Genomic DNA, 15,279 nt, shown 5'->3' with positions numbered 1-15,279 from the left:
TGTATTTAACGAAGCGCCTCGGAGGCAGCCCCGAGTAAGCTCATGTCATATGGCTGCCGGCGAGTCCACTCAGCAGCACTACACACACAACGGTGAAAACTTCTTGTAACGGCATCCACAGACAGGGATGGCAGCCAACTCACTGTCAGAATGCTACGTTGTTGTCTAGTTACTCACCGGTTGCGCCCGAGAATGGACAGCGAGCCGCCGAACGTCGCCAGAACAATACAGAACAGCTATGACCTGTAGAGTTTAGCTTCACTTTCGCATAAGAATGTTCGCGAAGTTGGCGCAAAAGAGTTGGTGAGTGCGGGGAGGCAATCATCCTCTTCGCTCGGCTAGTCTGGTGTTGCACTCCCGTCCCAATAAGGAAGGGATAGATGTACGGGAATTCGCCGTGTTGCAACGCTGATGGTCACCCTTGCAACGATGAGGCCTGAATGAGGCATCGTCAGCCGAAGCGAGCATAACGGCTGAAACAAACCGACTGACCTCATGCTCTTCTTGGCACAGATGTTGACACAAAATAATACACTTCTGCGATGAATTTGTTCGCATTGGGATACGAGCTCCGTGGATTAGATGCTGTACACATCTGACGAACTTGATTATAGATGGAAGCATGTTCAATAAGTTGTGGAGCTATTCGAGTATCCTGGATTGTTGGCCTTGTTGGCTGTGTATCAGTAAGATCGCTTGAACCGAGTCTCCGGGTCATGCTGCCGGTCGAATTCCCGATATGTCCCTGCTCTCGCTCGTAACGGTTACACTGCGGCAGCTTCCGGTGAGCGTAACGTCGCGTAAGTATAGCAGTCATTCATTTCGTTCATATAAGCCAAAACTCGTCAAGAGGTTGCCCCAGAACCGCTACACAGCTAAGGCTGTTAGCAAGAGGGCAACATCAAGATCTGACGACCTCGTAGGTAGCCTAGATTACGCCGACCCTACAGGTTGCGAAACAAAGCGGTCCGCAGATTGTCAAAATGAAGAATCATCGGAAACCACAGCCTCACTTACGTTCCATTGTGGAGTTACCGAGATTGGCTCACAAGCTTATTATAAGTTTCTCTTGCTGCCAATTCCTTCGCTTGTCCCTGCGTCTGGGCTGTTCCTCTGCCGTGCTCCGCGCCATTGACTTAGATGATTCGATCAGTACCGTATCAGGAGAATTTTGCTGACGCCACACCACTTACTGTACGCGATGGCCTGCCAAGTAGGTTGATGAGCCAGCCCAGACTGGGTAGTCTGCCAGGTTAACTGCAGAGTCTTCCGGCTTTGCAGGAGGTTATTCAGGCGCATCCGATGGCCGTCTGTAGCCAGTCTAAACGATTCATGCTGAACTCAGAAACAGGAGTTGCCACACACCTGTCTCCATGGTCGATCCGGCTGAGTGGGTAGACCGTAGGGAGTGGGGGAAGTCTGTCGCGCTTTAACCACGCAGATAAGAAATCTGTGAATGAACTGAACGTCAAGCTGATGTTCCAAACGGAACTCATGATACTGATGTATGGCACGCGGAGCGTCAGGTTGCATAAAATGACCGCTCGTGCGGGTCTGTGCGGGTCTGTGCGGACACCTGTGGATGTATGCTGCATGCAGGGCGGCCACAATCGCATGAAGATGGACGTACCACCAGCGATAGTACCTCTCCTCGCGTTTTATGAAGGGGTACATGCGTCCGCTACATCGCGCCCATAAACAGCTGTCTGCCAGCAAAGGGAACTCACCGTGGAACCCAAATATCCTGGAAGCCTTCTCCAGCAGATTTAGGAGCCTAACGCCTCATGCATCGTTTCTAGAAGAAATGGGCGTATATATAAATCATTTGACTGAGCTGCGATGTGGCCGATGTTCCGAGTCCGCTCGGTATGTCGAGTCAGCGCCGGCGTACATGGTGGGCACTGAGACTCAGTCGGAGTTGGGGCATTGCCTCATGAACGGGTGTCTACAGTTATATGTCTTGGCCCGTTGGGTGCCGCGCAAGAGCTATGTGATATGACAGCCAAGGCAGTGTCTGTTCATGAGGCTAGGCGCTGCAGCTGTAAGCTTCAAACTCCGAGTAGCAGCGGCTCTAGTCAACATATAGGTAGTAATGCCGGTCGTCAGAGTAGGTGGGAAGGGAGCGGGTAAGACATACCTTCGGACGGCGGTGGGGCCTCCTGAGCAGCGGGCGTGGTACGCCGCGAGCTCCGTCGGCGCACATAGCGGGCGGACTCGCAATAACCTGGTTATGACTCAGTGAGCGGTCCCGGTCGAAGGTCGGGTTTACACATGAGCGCAGCCGGAGCTGTCTGTGGTTGACATCATGGGCAGACCTCGAAACACAGATACCGTACTCAGTCAACCGCCGACTTCCACGGAGACATTACGAGAGCTCTATGCGTCCCGGTAAACCCAGCAATTAGCATTTTACGATAGGCAGACGTGCAGCTCGCGACGACACACGGACTATGACGAGGACTCTTCCGTAGCCTGCCCCTCCTTCGGCCCCGCGTCGCGTTCCTCCAGCCCCTTCCTCAACCCCTCCAGCGTCCGATGCAACTTCGCGCCACTCGCCTCACCGAGCACCATCGCCAGCTGCATCGCCGGAGCGCTCAGCATTCCCACCAGCTGCGCACGTAGCGTTTCCAGGGTCGGCAGCTCCGTCACCTTCAGTACGCCTGGCGCCTGGAAGAGCCGGCCCTCGATGAGCGCGCCGGCCAGCGTGAGCTGCGGGGTGGGTGGGTCTCGTACGCGTTTGGGTCGTCGGCCGGGTACGAATGACGCCTCGGCCAGCTTGCGCTCGTGCGCGAGCTCGGCCTCGGTTTTCTGGCGAGGCGGCCGGAGCGTCTTTTCTAGCATCTTGAGGATGGCGTTCAGTTGCGGTGGGTTGAGGTTCGGGAAGCTGAGCGCCGCGAGACCGCCCTCTATCTCGCTCGCAAAGTCGACAACAGTGGTTTTGTCGAGGGATGTAAGGTCCCGCAATACGACACCGAAGATGGACGACCGTATGAAGGTGAGCGTGGGTGGCTCTTGGGCCGGAGCTGGTGAAGGCCCCACTAGCGACGGTGCGCTGGCATGCCGCGCCGCTGCTTTCGCAATGTCGAGTCGCAGATTTATGAGTCGTGGCACCGTGAATCCGGAGTGCATGAAGAGGAGGACGGGTTTTTGTGGACTGGACTCGATTAGGTGGGTGTACTTGTTGTATAGATAGGTTTTGCGCGCGTTGTACTTGCGCGGTCCGGGCTGGTTGGGGTATTCCACCGTAGGCTCAAGGCGCACGACATATGTGCGCACATGGCGGAGAGCGGGAGGCGAGCAAGGCTGCCGCAGCGGTCGGGCGAACATTGGTCGTTGGCGGCCAAGTCGCAAATGCCACTGCACACCAATGTCGGTGGCGGAGCGCCCGTCAGCGGCACTTTCGCACGCATTTGGAAGGTCTAGTGTTCGCCCTCCACATTGTTTCCGAGGCTTCACGAGTCTTGTAGGCTGCATCGCTCGCGCACCGCGCTGGTAAGAGCGACAGATATCATCCCACAATGTGCCAGACTTTAATCTGGTACAGTTAAGACGGATACAACAACACTGCGGTAAGGGTAGAAATACATCCTCTCCAGAACTCCGTTAACGTCCGACAGAATACGAGTCTACAACAACTAAAGTACAACAACGTCGACAGTTGACATCTTCTATCCCTCCTTGACAACTTTCGCAGGCTAGATGGCGACCATGAGGCGCTTGCGCGTGTTTTCTAGAAAGCAGACGGAACGTACCTGAGAGTTGCTAAACGCATCCATGCCGGCCGCGACTCGAGTGCCTGCAACCATTGCACTCCAATCCAGGACATCGAAGGCCTGCTCCCCCCGCTTCGTCTGTTCCTGGTGAATGGCCCGGGCCGTGAGGAGATGGCCATGTGCAGCGTCCTGCGAGATTGTGTGTTTGTCAGGCTGAGCCGCTCTGAGATCGATAGCTGACACTTACGACGGCAGGCATGGGCGCGTTGTACTCAGTCACGAGTCTTCGAACGTGGTTCGCGTCCTTTAGGCCGCCATCGATAGCAAAGCCCTTCAGTCCATCAAATGAGTCTGTCACCATCTTGCTGCCGTAGTTGATGAAGCTACAGAACTAGTTAGCAATGCTACACAGTCGTTTAGTATGGGACGTACGCTGGGGCTGGCAAAAGTTCCTTGATCAGTTCGTATGTGGTCCCGGAGCCAATGCCCGTCTTCTCCGACAGTGTCAACGCTTCGGAGAGGATCTCGAGCGACCCGAGGATCATGGAATTTCCGATGAGCTTGAAGATCGGGGCTAAACGCACATTTAGAGTTTACGGCCTAGCTCGAAGATTTCGACTGCAGTGTCGTACCTTTCTCGAGGTTACCGCCCAGGTCCATAACCTTCCTGCCCACACCTGGGACAAGAATATGCGCCACCTCCTTCTTTGCTCGGTATTCTCCGGCGAGGATACAAATGAGAGTACCGGCATCTGCGGCAGCTGGGGGACCGAACACGGGTCCGGTGACCAGGTGTGTGTGCGGGATCTCACTCAACAGCGTATCCAGTTCGCCTGCGGGGTGATCAGCACACGTACTTGGCTGACAGCAGGCATGCACATACCGGCCAGAGAGGGATATATAGTGCTCATTTCCACGAGGATCTTGTTCTTCGTGGGCGGCTTTGCCTACGTTGTGTATGGCATCGGTAGATATACACGATGAACGCCTGCCGATCGCACATACATACCTTCAGCGCGGCCGCGAACTGCTCATATACGCTCTTCACGACGGCGTCACTCGCCAGGCTCGTGAAGATGATGTCGCACTCCTGCACCAGCTCCTCGGGCGACTTCGCGATCTGGACCTTGTCCGTTCCGAGCTCCTTCTGCAGTTGCTCGCACTTGCCCACCGATCGGTTGTAGACCAGGAGCGGACCGGCTGCGGCATGCGTCGAGCGTGTCTTCGCCAGGTTGCGCGCCATGAAGTACCCCATAGCACCCAGACCGTAGAATCCGAGGTGCTGGGCTACATGACCCGGTGTCGCGGGACGCGAGAAGGGTACGGCGTGCTGAGCGGGGGTGTGTAGGTGGGCCATGGTCGCTGTGCGTGAGAGAGGAGTTTAATATGGTGACCACAGCTGCCCTAATATACCGGCCGCGGAAAAGGACCGAATGCAAGTGCAGAGCGTGAACGGAGAGCCGTTTGCTGCCTCCGCGATCGTCCAGATTACTCGCTACGGGGTACACCGTCATAGTCACCTGACCTCACGTGGGCGTTCATACAACATAGCCAAATCAGGCAAGTCTGCCAACTAGCAACGTTGAGCACTCGAGCAGCGGCAGCAGCGGCCTGCTGCACAGTGCACGCACCCGCTTTCTCCCACCCACCACCATGGCCGCCATGGCGCAGGCCTACATGCAGCCCAACAAGGGCACCCTCGTCGCCGGCCAGACGATCGCCGTCAACAAGTACACCGTCCAGGTCGAGCGCTACCTCAGCCAAGGTGCGTAACGCAGGCGTCGACACGGCGAGGCCGGGATGACCATCCTCCGCAGGCGGCTTCGCCCACGTCTATCTGGTGCGCACGGCGACGCCCGTGATCAACACGACCCACCATGTCCTGAAGCGGATCGCGGTGCCAAATGAGGGCATGCTCACGGAGGTTAAGAAGGAGGTCGACATCATGGTGCGTGTTCGGAGCCCCTGCAGTTCAGCAGACGTTAGGCACTTCGCGCAGCGTACGCAGTGGGTGGGCAGAGTTTGTGTCGACATGCTGTCCTTAGGATCTGCAGGCTTTCTGGATGCTCCCATGCTGGATGGCCATACACTCATGATTGTCCGAAGTTCTGACCCGACACGGTCTGGACGGTGCTTTGTACTGGCACAATTGTTGAGTTGTCTCAACGCACTTTCAGGGCGCTGCCGGCGGATACTAATCGTCTAGACCGTGCACATCATCCTGGAAAACCTCCTTCGCCGTGCCATGCCATACCGTAACTGACGATCCTACGTATTTGCAGAGAATCCTGAAAGGGCACCCGAACATTGTATATCTGATCGACGCCGCGTGGCACCGCCTTCCGAATGGGATGTACGAAGTCTTCATCCTCATGGAATACTGTGCCGGAGGAGGTATCATCGACATGATGAACCGTCGGTTGCGCGAGCGACTGACGGAGCCCGAGATCCTTACGATCTTCTGCGACGTGTGCGAGGGTCTCGCGGCGATGCACTCGCTGAAGCCGCCATTACTTCACCGGGACCTCAAGGTTGAGAACATCCTGCAGGCCTCCGCGACGCTTTACAAGTTATGTGACTTTGGGAGTGCTACGCCTGTCCAGAAGGTACCCTCGAATGTGCAGGAGATCAGGATGCTCGAGGCGGACCTCAACCGGCACACAACTCTGCAGTATCGCGCGCCCGAGATGGTCGATGTCTACCTTCGGCGGCCTGTCGACGAGAAGAGCGATGTATGGGCGCTCGGCGTGCTTCTCTACAAGCTATGCTATTATACCACGCCGTTCGAGGAACACGGCCCGTTGGCGATCCTCAACGTGCAATACAAGATTCCACCCTATCCCGTCTACTCACAACAGATGAATACGTTGATCGGTGCGTCCCACGGTCGCTATTTAGCGAACCGACTGATGGAAACCTAACCTGCAGCGTCGATGCTGCGTGAACATGGTGCTCAGCGGCCGACTGTTTTTGAACTGCTGGACCATGTACACAGGCTGCGCGGCACAAAGTCCCGCTTCACGTATAACGTCCCGCCGAAGGCACCGCCCTTGTCTCCCACGCGTGCCGCTGCATCTCCGCTCCAGACACTCTCACCAAATATCGTGTCTACGCCAGCGAACCCGCTGGACGACCTCGTGTCGCTCAAGGCACAGCAGGCCTTGTCGACGTCGCCATCGAAGAACGCAGGCATCGAAGCACGCGACAAGGTGCTGGAGGCGATTGCGCCGATGCGGCGTGGGCGCCCTCCGCCCATGGCACAGGCACCGTCGAGTCCTAAGAAGGAGCGCGCATTCGAAATGGACATGAAGTTCGGGGCGGACGACGACCGCGTCTGGCGCGGCGTCAAGGGGCACAAGTCTGGGCTGGCGGTGGTGCATGCACACAGAGACGCTGGGGACGCGTGGGGCATGGGGCAGAAAGGGGCGCAGGAGCCGTCGAGGGACTCGCGGCCGTCGTTTGAGAAGGGATTCGGGAACGACTTCAGCTCAGGGTTCGGGAAGACGTTTGGCGACTCGTTCCAGCCTGCGCGGTCTCCTTTGCCGTCGCCCAAGCCTCAGCCGTCACCAAACCCGCAACCATCGCCTTCTCCGCGCCCGCCATCGATGCCAACGGGGCTAAACCGTAACGCTTCTATACGCAAGGCGCAGGACGCGTTCGACGGACTCGGGCTTGCCTCCCCGCTGCCTCCGCAGACCCTTGGTGAAGCTCGCATGAGCCGGACAGGCCTCGCGAGCCTTGGGATGATGTCGAGCTCGCAAACATCAGGCCTTGGGACGAACAACACGTCGTTCCGACCGCCAAGCTCCCACTCGCCCGTGCCGTCGCCGTCGCCTCGAACTGCACCAGCCCCGTCATGGCGGCCGAGTCCGTCAAAGGGAGATGCGTTAACTGCGGAGGAGCGGTTCCCGTCGCTGGAGGAGCTTGATCGCGAGTTTGGGTCGCCCTCGCCTGGGACGGCTGCAGAGAGGTTCGCGATGGCACATGCACCGACTCAGCCTTCGTCGACGGAGAAGCTCGCGACTGGCTCACGACCACCGTCTCGCGGAGGGTATCTTCGCTCGGCTGTTGCAGACGCAGCAATAACAGGTGCTGCTGCGCCCGCCTCGAATGGCTCTGTGTTCACTAATGCGAAGCGGAACGTGCACGAGGGTCTCGGTGCGCGCTCGCAAAACGTCACTGGTACAGCAATGCGCGAGCCTCGATTTGGTGTTGCACGAGCTCCCTCGCTCTCTCTGCGACCTCCACAAGCGCCTACTGAACCGTCGAGGAGTAGGGAGCAGGACAGGCCACGCTCACCGCATAAGCCGAAGCACGACGAGGACAGGGAGAAGCCGCAGGACGTCGTCGCCGTTCTCCGGAGCAGGCCCTCTGCTGCCCGGCGGCATCGGACGACAGGCTCGAAGACACCCTCGCGCAACAACTCTGCCAATCTCGTCTTGCCCGTCCGCGAAAACGCGCCTTCACTCCCACAACCCGAGCGGAGCCCCCGTACCGAACCGAGGGACTGGCTGACCGGTGCGGACGAGGACGATGCACCGTCTAAACCAGAGCCGCAGCCTGTCATGCGCGAGAGCCCGAGCAAACGCGCAAGCTTCATCGAGCGTAGTCCGATCCAGCTGGTGAAGCCGCTCGAGGCTGAGGAGGTGCTAGCCAACTACGAGAAACCTACGCGACGCGGGTCCCCCGACAAGCCCACAGCTGCTCGAAAGCCGACATCTGGCGTTCGGCCCAGTCGGGAGAGGAAGGAGCCCGAGAGGGAAGAGAAACCACGCGAGGAGAGGCCACGTTCGCCGGTGCGGCCGAAGGCGTTCGCTGCGCGGCAGGCGAGTACCAATTCGAGTGCGGCTGGGAGCGCGAATACCCGTGTGCTGCAGCTTCCACCTGTTGACACGCGGAGCACGTCGCGAACAGGCACCATGCCCTCGCCCAACGGCCTCACGGAGAACTGGAGCCCGATTGCATCGGCGGCGCTTCTGAAGAGCTCGTCGAGTAGCTCGAGTGAGGAAGGGCCTGAGGATTTATCTGGGTATGGGGCGGCGCGGCAGGTTAAGACGAGGCTGAAGGGTGATGGGGAGCAGAACACGGAGGACAGGAGAAAGCAGGCTAGGAGCAAGGGCCGACAGAGCTCAGTACATGACCTGGTCGATCTCTGGGGAGGTGTCGGCGAGAAGGAGAAAGAACCTGCAGCCAAGAGCGCGACTACTAGTACCACCAGTTCGCGAGTGGCCGACGCATCTAAGCGTAGGTCGGTCATCATGCCTTCGCCTGCTGCGCGCCCGCCACCGCTCGCGAGCAAACCGACGCGCTCAGAGTCCCCACAGCCTCTCGTCGACACTTCCCTTCCAGGCCGACAGTCGAACATGGCCCCTCCACCAAGTCCGCACAAGAGGCAGCCCTCCGCCGCACCGTCGTCTGGGTCGCGCATGCAGGCAATACCAATGGCCACGGCGTCCTCGATGCCCCCGCCGATGTCAGGGCGCTCCCGTCCCCAGTCGATGTTCATCACCTCTCCCTCCAAGACTGCGCACTCATTCCAGCAACCTGGGCCCTCTCCATCCCCGGCACCCACCACCGCAAGCACCGCCGCGAACGCGCTCTCGCCCCCGCCTAACCCGCGCCCGCGCGCCGGCAGGCGGTCCTCAATATCCGATATGGTGCAGCACTACGAGGCCATTACCTCGAAATCGCCACCAGGACCGGGCCCGATCTCGCCCACGAAGCCCACGCCGCTCAACGCGAGGAGCAGGTCGTCCGCGGGCGCTGGCGCCGCGCCCGACTCGCTCGCGAGCCCCTCCGCCGCGGCGACGCGCTTCCCGAGGCTCTCCCCGTCGTCCTCGCCCGTCATGTCCAAGGCGAACCTCGCGGTGCCCGACGACGCGGGGCAGGGCAGGGCGGAGAGGGATAGCGGCCGGCGGTCGCCCGGGATGTCTGGCCTGCCGAGCCGCGTGTCCCCCGTCGCGCGCTCGTTTGAGGCGAATGGCGTGAACGGCCTGCCCGGGAGGCGGTCGCCCCTCCAAGTAGCGCGGGAGACACAGGCGAGGGAGAGGGAGTGGGAGAGGGAGCAGGAACAGCCCGTGGCTGCACCGTCGCCGTCGCCGTTCCCGGTGCGCAAGACGACACTGCCGCCGCTGCAGTTGAGCGCGGGTGTCGAGAGGGACGAGGGGGAGCCGGTGCGCTCGCCGTCGCCGGAGCGGCCGTACCAGGGCGTGTCGAAGCTGATCGACCGCTGGCAGAAGGCGGTGGACAACTCTGGGGACAGGAAGGGGCCCCCGGTGAAGAAGGCGGGGGTGGCGAGGTAGGCTTACCTGGTTTCGGACGTGGATCAGCGTGTGGTGTGGTTGGATGGTGCGCTGGACGGCGGTACTTATTTTACCTGCGTTTTGTTGAGTGATGGTCTGATCTCAGTAGACGTTCTTGCATGCACACGGGTCGACAGTGACAGTAAACGAGGGTATCAAGGAATGGTCAACGTGATGAATGCTTCCGCACGTATTGTACATTTTATTTGCTATAGCGTATATGGGCTTGGATCTACCTACAAAGATGAAGAAAGCCAATGCGACGTGACTGCAGAATGGGGCTATCAGAACACGCGGGATAATCTGAATGAATGAGGGGGAGGCCGGCTCCGGTGCCGTCTGAAGCATGCTCTGTGCGTAGAGTGGATGAAAATGAAAATGAAAATGCTCACTGCGGACGCGCTATCGCCCCAGCAGACTCCTCGCGACGTCTTTGCCCTTGCCGGGCTCCCACAGAGGCTGGTCCTCCGGCGTATCCGCACGGTAGATACCTGTCTCTTCGTCCTCCTCAGAGCTTAGCCCAAGCTCGCGCGCCGCGGCGTCCGCCCGGGCGATGTTGTTCTCGCTCGGGTGGATGAAGATGTTCAGGCCATCTGGCTTTGAGCGTGTCGAGCCCGACCGTGCCGTGCGCGTCGTGTGCGAGTTTTCGGAGTAGGCGCGGATGGGCACGGGTCGACGCGTGGGGAGCGTGAGCGGGATGGGCGGTGGGTACGAGTCGGCGTAGCCGTGCGGGTCCTCGGACTCGCGGTCCTGGTAGTGCGAGGAGTGCGAGGGGAGGAGCGGCTCTTTGTATTCGGGGCTGCCGGGGCCATGGCTGTGCGTGGGCGAGTGGGGGGTCTGGAGCAGTTCGATAATGAACTGACCGAAGGAGAGGGTAGTGACGGTGACGACGATCAGGCTGGGACGCGTGGGTTAGCAACGAGCCACTTCTGAGCGAGCAGAACATGAGTGCATACCCAATGCTGAAAGTCATGGCGATGAGCATGTACATCCTGCGTGCGACGGTCGGTAAACGGGAACCGTTCGACGTAATGAGAAGACTGCGACGTACAGTCTGTCAAAGGTGACGAGCCAGTGTAGGAAGGCCCTCCATGCAGCCTGGCGGACGCGTGACCGACGTGTGCATGCCGGGCCCCAGTGTTGCGAAATAGCATACGTGAGCAACCTGTGGCCGACATGCATGGGAAACAGTCAACGGCGCGTCTAATGAGTGGACTGCTCTCCGTGTGAGTGCAGCTATAAACGGACCTTTCGGAAGAGCATATAACGACAGAAAGAGCGGATGCGACGGCAAACTTCCAGAGCGAGTCGAGGTGGAGGCTGGGGAGGAGGACGTGTTCTCCGATAAAGGCAAAGTGGAGGTGGTCTTGCCATCCGTCCATCTTCATGGTGGCGAGGACGGGGTGGAGAAGGAGGGGATTTGAGTTGGGTGAGTCGGGTTGAAGAGGTTGGGGAGAGACGGAGAGAGTCCAGCGAGAGGAGGAGGAGGAAGGGGTTGAAGGAAACGGGGTGTGGCGGAGGCGCAGCCCTCGATCAATGGGCGACGGAAGTGAACTAGCCGCACGCGCTCACCCGCCGTATGACCTCATTTGGTAACCTCCGAACGCCGGACAATATCCTCCTGCCCTTTTGTCGCCCGACGTCGAATGTCAGTGTGGCTTTCCGACCACGAATATTCCTTCATTTTATGCTCTTTTCACCGCGCATTTCGACTGTCCGGCCTCGAGTCGATAGCTGAGTCCGTGGAATCGAGCTCTGAACCCGCGTGCTCACTCGTCGCTCCATGAGCATTCGTGCTCACCATGGAAACCGCGTTCAGTTGACCGAATGGTTCTCATGCATTCTGAGCACAGCCGTGCGTACGTGGCGCAAATATTGGCGTAGGGCCTGTTCGATATATTGCAGTATCATCCTGGATCCGGACACCACGCGGTCCACGCCGTCTGGCAGAACATCGTATGCAATCATTATTGCAACTGAACATTTCTTACGGTTCGTCAAGCTGGCGCGATGAGCCACTGTCGGATGCGCCAGGCAGCCCTGTCTGAGACAGCGTGTGAGCACTGAAGACAGTCACAGTCGAGGTCCAAACGAAACTGCCAGTGCGAGTGATGCATTCTATCGTTCTGTACAGAGTCAGTAACTGAGCGAGATCCGTGGTACAGTATGGTGGTCAATACAGTGTTTCGCCGGCACTCATCATTGATCAGCCTTCCACGCGAATGCCACAACCAAGCCACGCTGACGTGGTCTGCAATTGATCCCACTAGCAGTCACCAATAACTTGCAGGACACCTGTAAACTGGGTCCACGTTGCTTTCAAGAACTGCTAGGCTGATCGCCTCAGCCCTGAGATCAGCGCCATCGACTCCCCAACCGTCAACCCCGCGAGGTTTTGTAGGTCCTCCTCTAGCTTGTCCTTTCGACTCTCCGGGACGAAGTTCTTGATCGCGTTGATGACGGCCCCGTTCTTCAACCCGATGATCTCCAGCTTGCTCGCGTACACCTCCGGTTCAAAGCCGAGTGATTCGAGGTAGCGACGGACATCGGGATCGATGGTGTCGCGAGGTGCAGGCGGGCACTTGTGGGCTGCACTGGCAGGTTGTATTCCCGAAGACAGAGTCTGAGCCTCTGAGCTGGTGCTGCCGACACTCACCCGCTGTGAGCCTGCGTGGTCGACTGGGTCCACCTTCCAAACGGGAGATTTTGGAGCTGTCAGTTTCGCCGCTGCAATAGGTGATGCTGGGCTACTAGACCGGACATCAATGTATATCTCCGGCGACTGCCTTGGTCGAGGACTCGATGTCCCAAGAGGCAACGCGACATTGCGTGACTCTTGACCATCTACACTCGTTGTTGGCGCAACACTCCGTTGTGCAGTGCTCGCACTCGGAGTCGGCACTCGCGGTGGAACCGTCGCGGTGGGAGTCCGAGTCTGAGTGCTGCTGCCGCCTTGAGCTCGGGGAAGCTCGACTCGGACATCTTCTTCCATTTTGATGCCGTTGGCTAACGACACGTCGTCTTCGCAGGTACGATCAGCCGCAGATGCGGACTGGTGTACATCCTTCAGCGCGCTAGGGCGGCTAGGCACAGACGTAGAGGAGTCAGGCGCAGGCGCGTGGGGACTTGCAGTCGTTGCGATATCAAGGGGTGCCGCCGGGCTGTCTGACCTCAGGAGTTTGCTGCGCTTTGATTCGGGCGGTTGCATGTCGTCGCTGCGAAAGCAGTACTATCAGCACCACAGTCCGGGTCGTCCGAGACAAGACACTTCGAAACAGCTTACATGTCCAGTTTGCGCGTGTCATGTTTGACAGTACCACTGGCCTCGTTTTTTCGTTTAGCTGGAGATACTCGAGTATCGCGGCCACCGGAATCTGGAGACGGTGGCTGGCTACTGAATGACTTGGTAGTAGAGGAAGGAGCTGGCCGAACCAAATGCGGAATGCATGGTGATACGCTGGATACTTCCGCAGAGGGCTGAGAAGGGTGTTGTACGTCCCGACTCGGACGGCCCCGTGGTTCCCTGATAAGGGCCTGCCCATGCGAAGATCGGGAAGCCGAACTTGTGGGTTGGGGTCGTTTGAGTTGCACTGTCCTCGGAAGGAGCATGGGAGCTTTGACTGTAGCTGTTGCTGAGTCGGTCCGCGCTCCGGGGGCCCGCCCGTTGGATTTGGTCGCCGTCCCGTGCACTATGATGGAAGAACCATGTTAGATTGTCCTCTCCTAAAAGCAATTTCATGTAGAATCTACCGTTCATGTTTCTCGGTGAAGCCCGAGACATAGATGCACCCGCGGGTTGTGAGGCCGCAACATCTGAAGCATCCGAGTCAGAGCCTTCATTCTGCCTTGCTCTCGATTGTTTCTTGTGCTTGCGGGGATGACGGAGGACAACATCGGGTGATAGCGATGTCCGTATATCTGAGAATGCAACCGTCAGTCAAAGGCTAGCCCGGTGATACAAAGACTATACATGGTGCTGGCTCACGCCGAAGTCTCGCCGACACCCTCCTCTCGCCGGTCATCTCCTCGTACTCCGAGTCGGAATCTGGTTCAGAAGACTCATATTCATACTCTGAATCATCGTTAGGCGCAGAATCGCTTGAAGTTTCGTGTCCTGAAGCATCGTCATGATCATCTTCCTCAGCTCCCGTTTTGGCCTTTTGATTTCTGCTATGCGACTCCGCCTTTGCAGGAGGCGAATTGAGATAGCGCACGTCTTCGCTCACGTTGTCCTTGGTCACATTTTTGCAGATGTCTGCCACAGTTGCTCTTGCGCAGCCAAAGGATACAGCTATTTTGGTGAATGCTACGTGCTGTTTGTGCAAGTCTCGAATGATTGCGCGCTTTGCCCGGTCTATCTCGTGCAGAGGTACAGGGTCTTTCAGATTGGTCACCTGTGACGGTACACCTATTGATGATCCAGGAGACATTGATTGCGGGTTGGTAGCCTCTAGCTAGGTGAAGTGGAGAGCAGAGGAGGAGATGGCTGCGGGAGCTGAGGAACATAGTCACCGTGCTCGATCGGCATCGTGAGAATAAACGATCGGGGGCAGCGTCACCGAGTCAACCGTTTGCCGTGGTCGTTGCGGCGCCGCGTCACGGAACATGGCTACGTAAGTACTTACTCGAATTATTGATGCATTCGCAGCGAACGCGTATATACTATACCACGATGGCGTAGAGCTTGTTCGATTCCAGGATGCAAGACACCGTGACAGCATCGCACATCACACCGATGGGAAAGTACGTTATTCTTTTCTACGGCGCGGAGTCGTAAAACCGACTCAAGTCCAAGAGAATAGTGCCTCACCTAGGTGCGTGACGACTCTCGAGGAATGCCTCGGTGCTGTTCCCGGCCGAGAGATTCCACCAGGTGGTGATATGCCTGCTACACGCCTCGATCGCCCCGCTCGGAACGCGCGCAGAACGCGTAGCGCATGGGGCACCCGAACATCCCTGTGACAGCCTTGAACTTGATACCGCGGTGGCCGCGTATGTGGCGGACGACGGAGCACCGGGCACGTTCGCTGGAGATCATGGAGACTGACGCAGTTCAATGGATTTCGTATGTCGATGCAGGCAGACGCAGTGGGCCAACGAGGCGACCAGAGATAGTCTGAGTGGACGTCTGCAGCAGGCGTCACTACTGCGCATGCACTCGGAGTCTGGGAGTATTCAGACTATGCTAGTCAACATGCTGCGCCGCAAGCATAAAAAGGTCTGCACTCACCGATACATAGTACTCGCAGATGGTAAACTGAGAC

General features: G+C 58.4%; 6 protein-coding genes across 6 annotated transcripts; 1 reads left to right on the top strand and 5 right to left on the bottom strand.

Moving 5' to 3' along the window:
- Positions 1-602: 602 nt before the first annotated feature.
- Positions 603-1,750, bottom strand: C8Q71DRAFT_790130 (uncharacterized protein). The gene is made up of 5 exons (XM_047925291.1): positions 1,728-1,750; positions 1,366-1,461; positions 1,194-1,310; positions 1,018-1,135; positions 603-944 (listed from the first exon to the last, which is right to left on the bottom strand). Exons 2-4 carry the CDS (start codon positions 1,373-1,375, stop codon positions 1,032-1,034), a joined length of 231 nt encoding a protein of 76 aa, XP_047772904.1. The 5' UTR covers positions 1,376-1,461; positions 1,728-1,750; the 3' UTR covers positions 603-944; positions 1,018-1,031.
- A 632-nt stretch (positions 1,751-2,382) lies between these two features.
- C8Q71DRAFT_790126 (uncharacterized protein) lies at positions 2,383-3,337 on the bottom strand. The gene has a single exon (XM_047925290.1). The coding sequence runs from the start codon at positions 3,325-3,327 to the stop codon at positions 2,449-2,451; it is 879 nt and encodes a 292-aa protein (XP_047772903.1). The 5' UTR covers positions 3,328-3,337; the 3' UTR covers positions 2,383-2,448.
- Positions 3,338-3,493: 156 nt separating this feature from the next.
- On the bottom strand, positions 3,494-5,183 carry C8Q71DRAFT_790125 (uncharacterized protein). Its single transcript, XM_047925289.1, has 7 exons — positions 4,723-5,183; positions 4,597-4,660; positions 4,346-4,546; positions 4,146-4,287; positions 3,961-4,096; positions 3,753-3,902; positions 3,494-3,695 (listed from the first exon to the last, which is right to left on the bottom strand). Exons 1-7 carry the CDS (start codon positions 5,068-5,070, stop codon positions 3,669-3,671), a joined length of 1,068 nt encoding a protein of 355 aa, XP_047772902.1. The 5' UTR covers positions 5,071-5,183; the 3' UTR covers positions 3,494-3,668.
- Positions 5,184-5,297: 114 nt separating this feature from the next.
- C8Q71DRAFT_911830 (uncharacterized protein) lies at positions 5,298-10,015 on the top strand (the record flags this gene model as incomplete). Its single annotated transcript, XM_047929151.1, has 4 exons — positions 5,298-5,478; positions 5,531-5,661; positions 5,996-6,587; positions 6,642-10,015. Exons 1-4 carry the CDS (start codon positions 5,367-5,369, stop codon positions 10,013-10,015), a joined length of 4,209 nt encoding a protein of 1,402 aa, XP_047772901.1. The 5' UTR covers positions 5,298-5,366.
- Positions 10,016-10,417: 402 nt separating this feature from the next.
- Positions 10,418-11,397, bottom strand: C8Q71DRAFT_718148 (uncharacterized protein; the record flags this gene model as incomplete). Its single annotated transcript, XM_047921213.1, has 4 exons — positions 10,418-10,913; positions 10,972-11,007; positions 11,067-11,180; positions 11,264-11,397. The coding sequence occupies 4 exons, from the start codon at positions 11,395-11,397 to the stop codon at positions 10,418-10,420; spliced, it is 780 nt and encodes a 259-aa protein (XP_047772900.1).
- Positions 11,398-12,100: 703 nt separating this feature from the next.
- On the bottom strand, positions 12,101-14,622 carry C8Q71DRAFT_403182 (uncharacterized protein). Its single transcript, XM_047918341.1, has 4 exons — positions 13,986-14,622; positions 13,766-13,933; positions 13,299-13,704; positions 12,101-13,230 (listed from the first exon to the last, which is right to left on the bottom strand). Exons 1-4 carry the CDS (start codon positions 14,443-14,445, stop codon positions 12,345-12,347), a joined length of 1,920 nt encoding a protein of 639 aa, XP_047772899.1. The 5' UTR covers positions 14,446-14,622; the 3' UTR covers positions 12,101-12,344.
- Positions 14,623-15,279: the final 657 nt, after the last annotated feature.

Source organism: Rhodofomes roseus (genome assembly GCF_022264815.1).
Source record: "Rhodofomes roseus strain CIRM-BRFM 1785 chromosome Unknown C8Q71scaffold_38, whole genome shotgun sequence".
Taxonomy (NCBI): domain Eukaryota; kingdom Fungi; phylum Basidiomycota; class Agaricomycetes; order Polyporales; family Fomitopsidaceae; genus Rhodofomes; species Rhodofomes roseus.
The sequence above is the reverse complement of the archived record's forward strand: the minus strand, read 5'-3'. Positions and strand labels throughout refer to the sequence as shown.

Coding starts and splice junctions, on each gene's coding strand:
- C8Q71DRAFT_790126 (XM_047925290.1), bottom strand. CDS start 3,327: ATGTTCGCCCGACCGCTGCGGCAGCCTTGCTCGCCTCCCGCTCTCCGC.
- C8Q71DRAFT_403182 (XM_047918341.1), bottom strand. CDS start 14,445: ATGTCTCCTGGATCATCAATAGGTGTACCGTCACAGGTGACCAATCTG. Junction 13,934..13,985: donor TCGGCGTGAGCCAGCACCAT/GTATAGTCTTTG, acceptor TTGCATTCTCAG/ATATACGGACATCGCTATCA. Junction 13,705..13,765: donor TTCACCGAGAAACATGAACG/GTAGATTCTACA, acceptor CTTCCATCATAG/TGCACGGGACGGCGACCAAA.
- C8Q71DRAFT_790125 (XM_047925289.1), bottom strand. CDS start 5,070: ATGGCCCACCTACACACCCCCGCTCAGCACGCCGTACCCTTCTCGCGT. Junction 4,661..4,722: donor AGTTCGCGGCCGCGCTGAAG/GTATGTATGTGC, acceptor TACACAACGTAG/GCAAAGCCGCCCACGAAGAA. Junction 4,547..4,596: donor TATATATCCCTCTCTGGCCG/GTATGTGCATGC, acceptor ATCACCCCGCAG/GCGAACTGGATACGCTGTTG.
- C8Q71DRAFT_790130 (XM_047925291.1), bottom strand. Junction 1,136..1,193: donor TTGGCAGGCCATCGCGTACA/GTAAGTGGTGTG, acceptor GAATCATCTAAG/TCAATGGCGCGGAGCACGGC.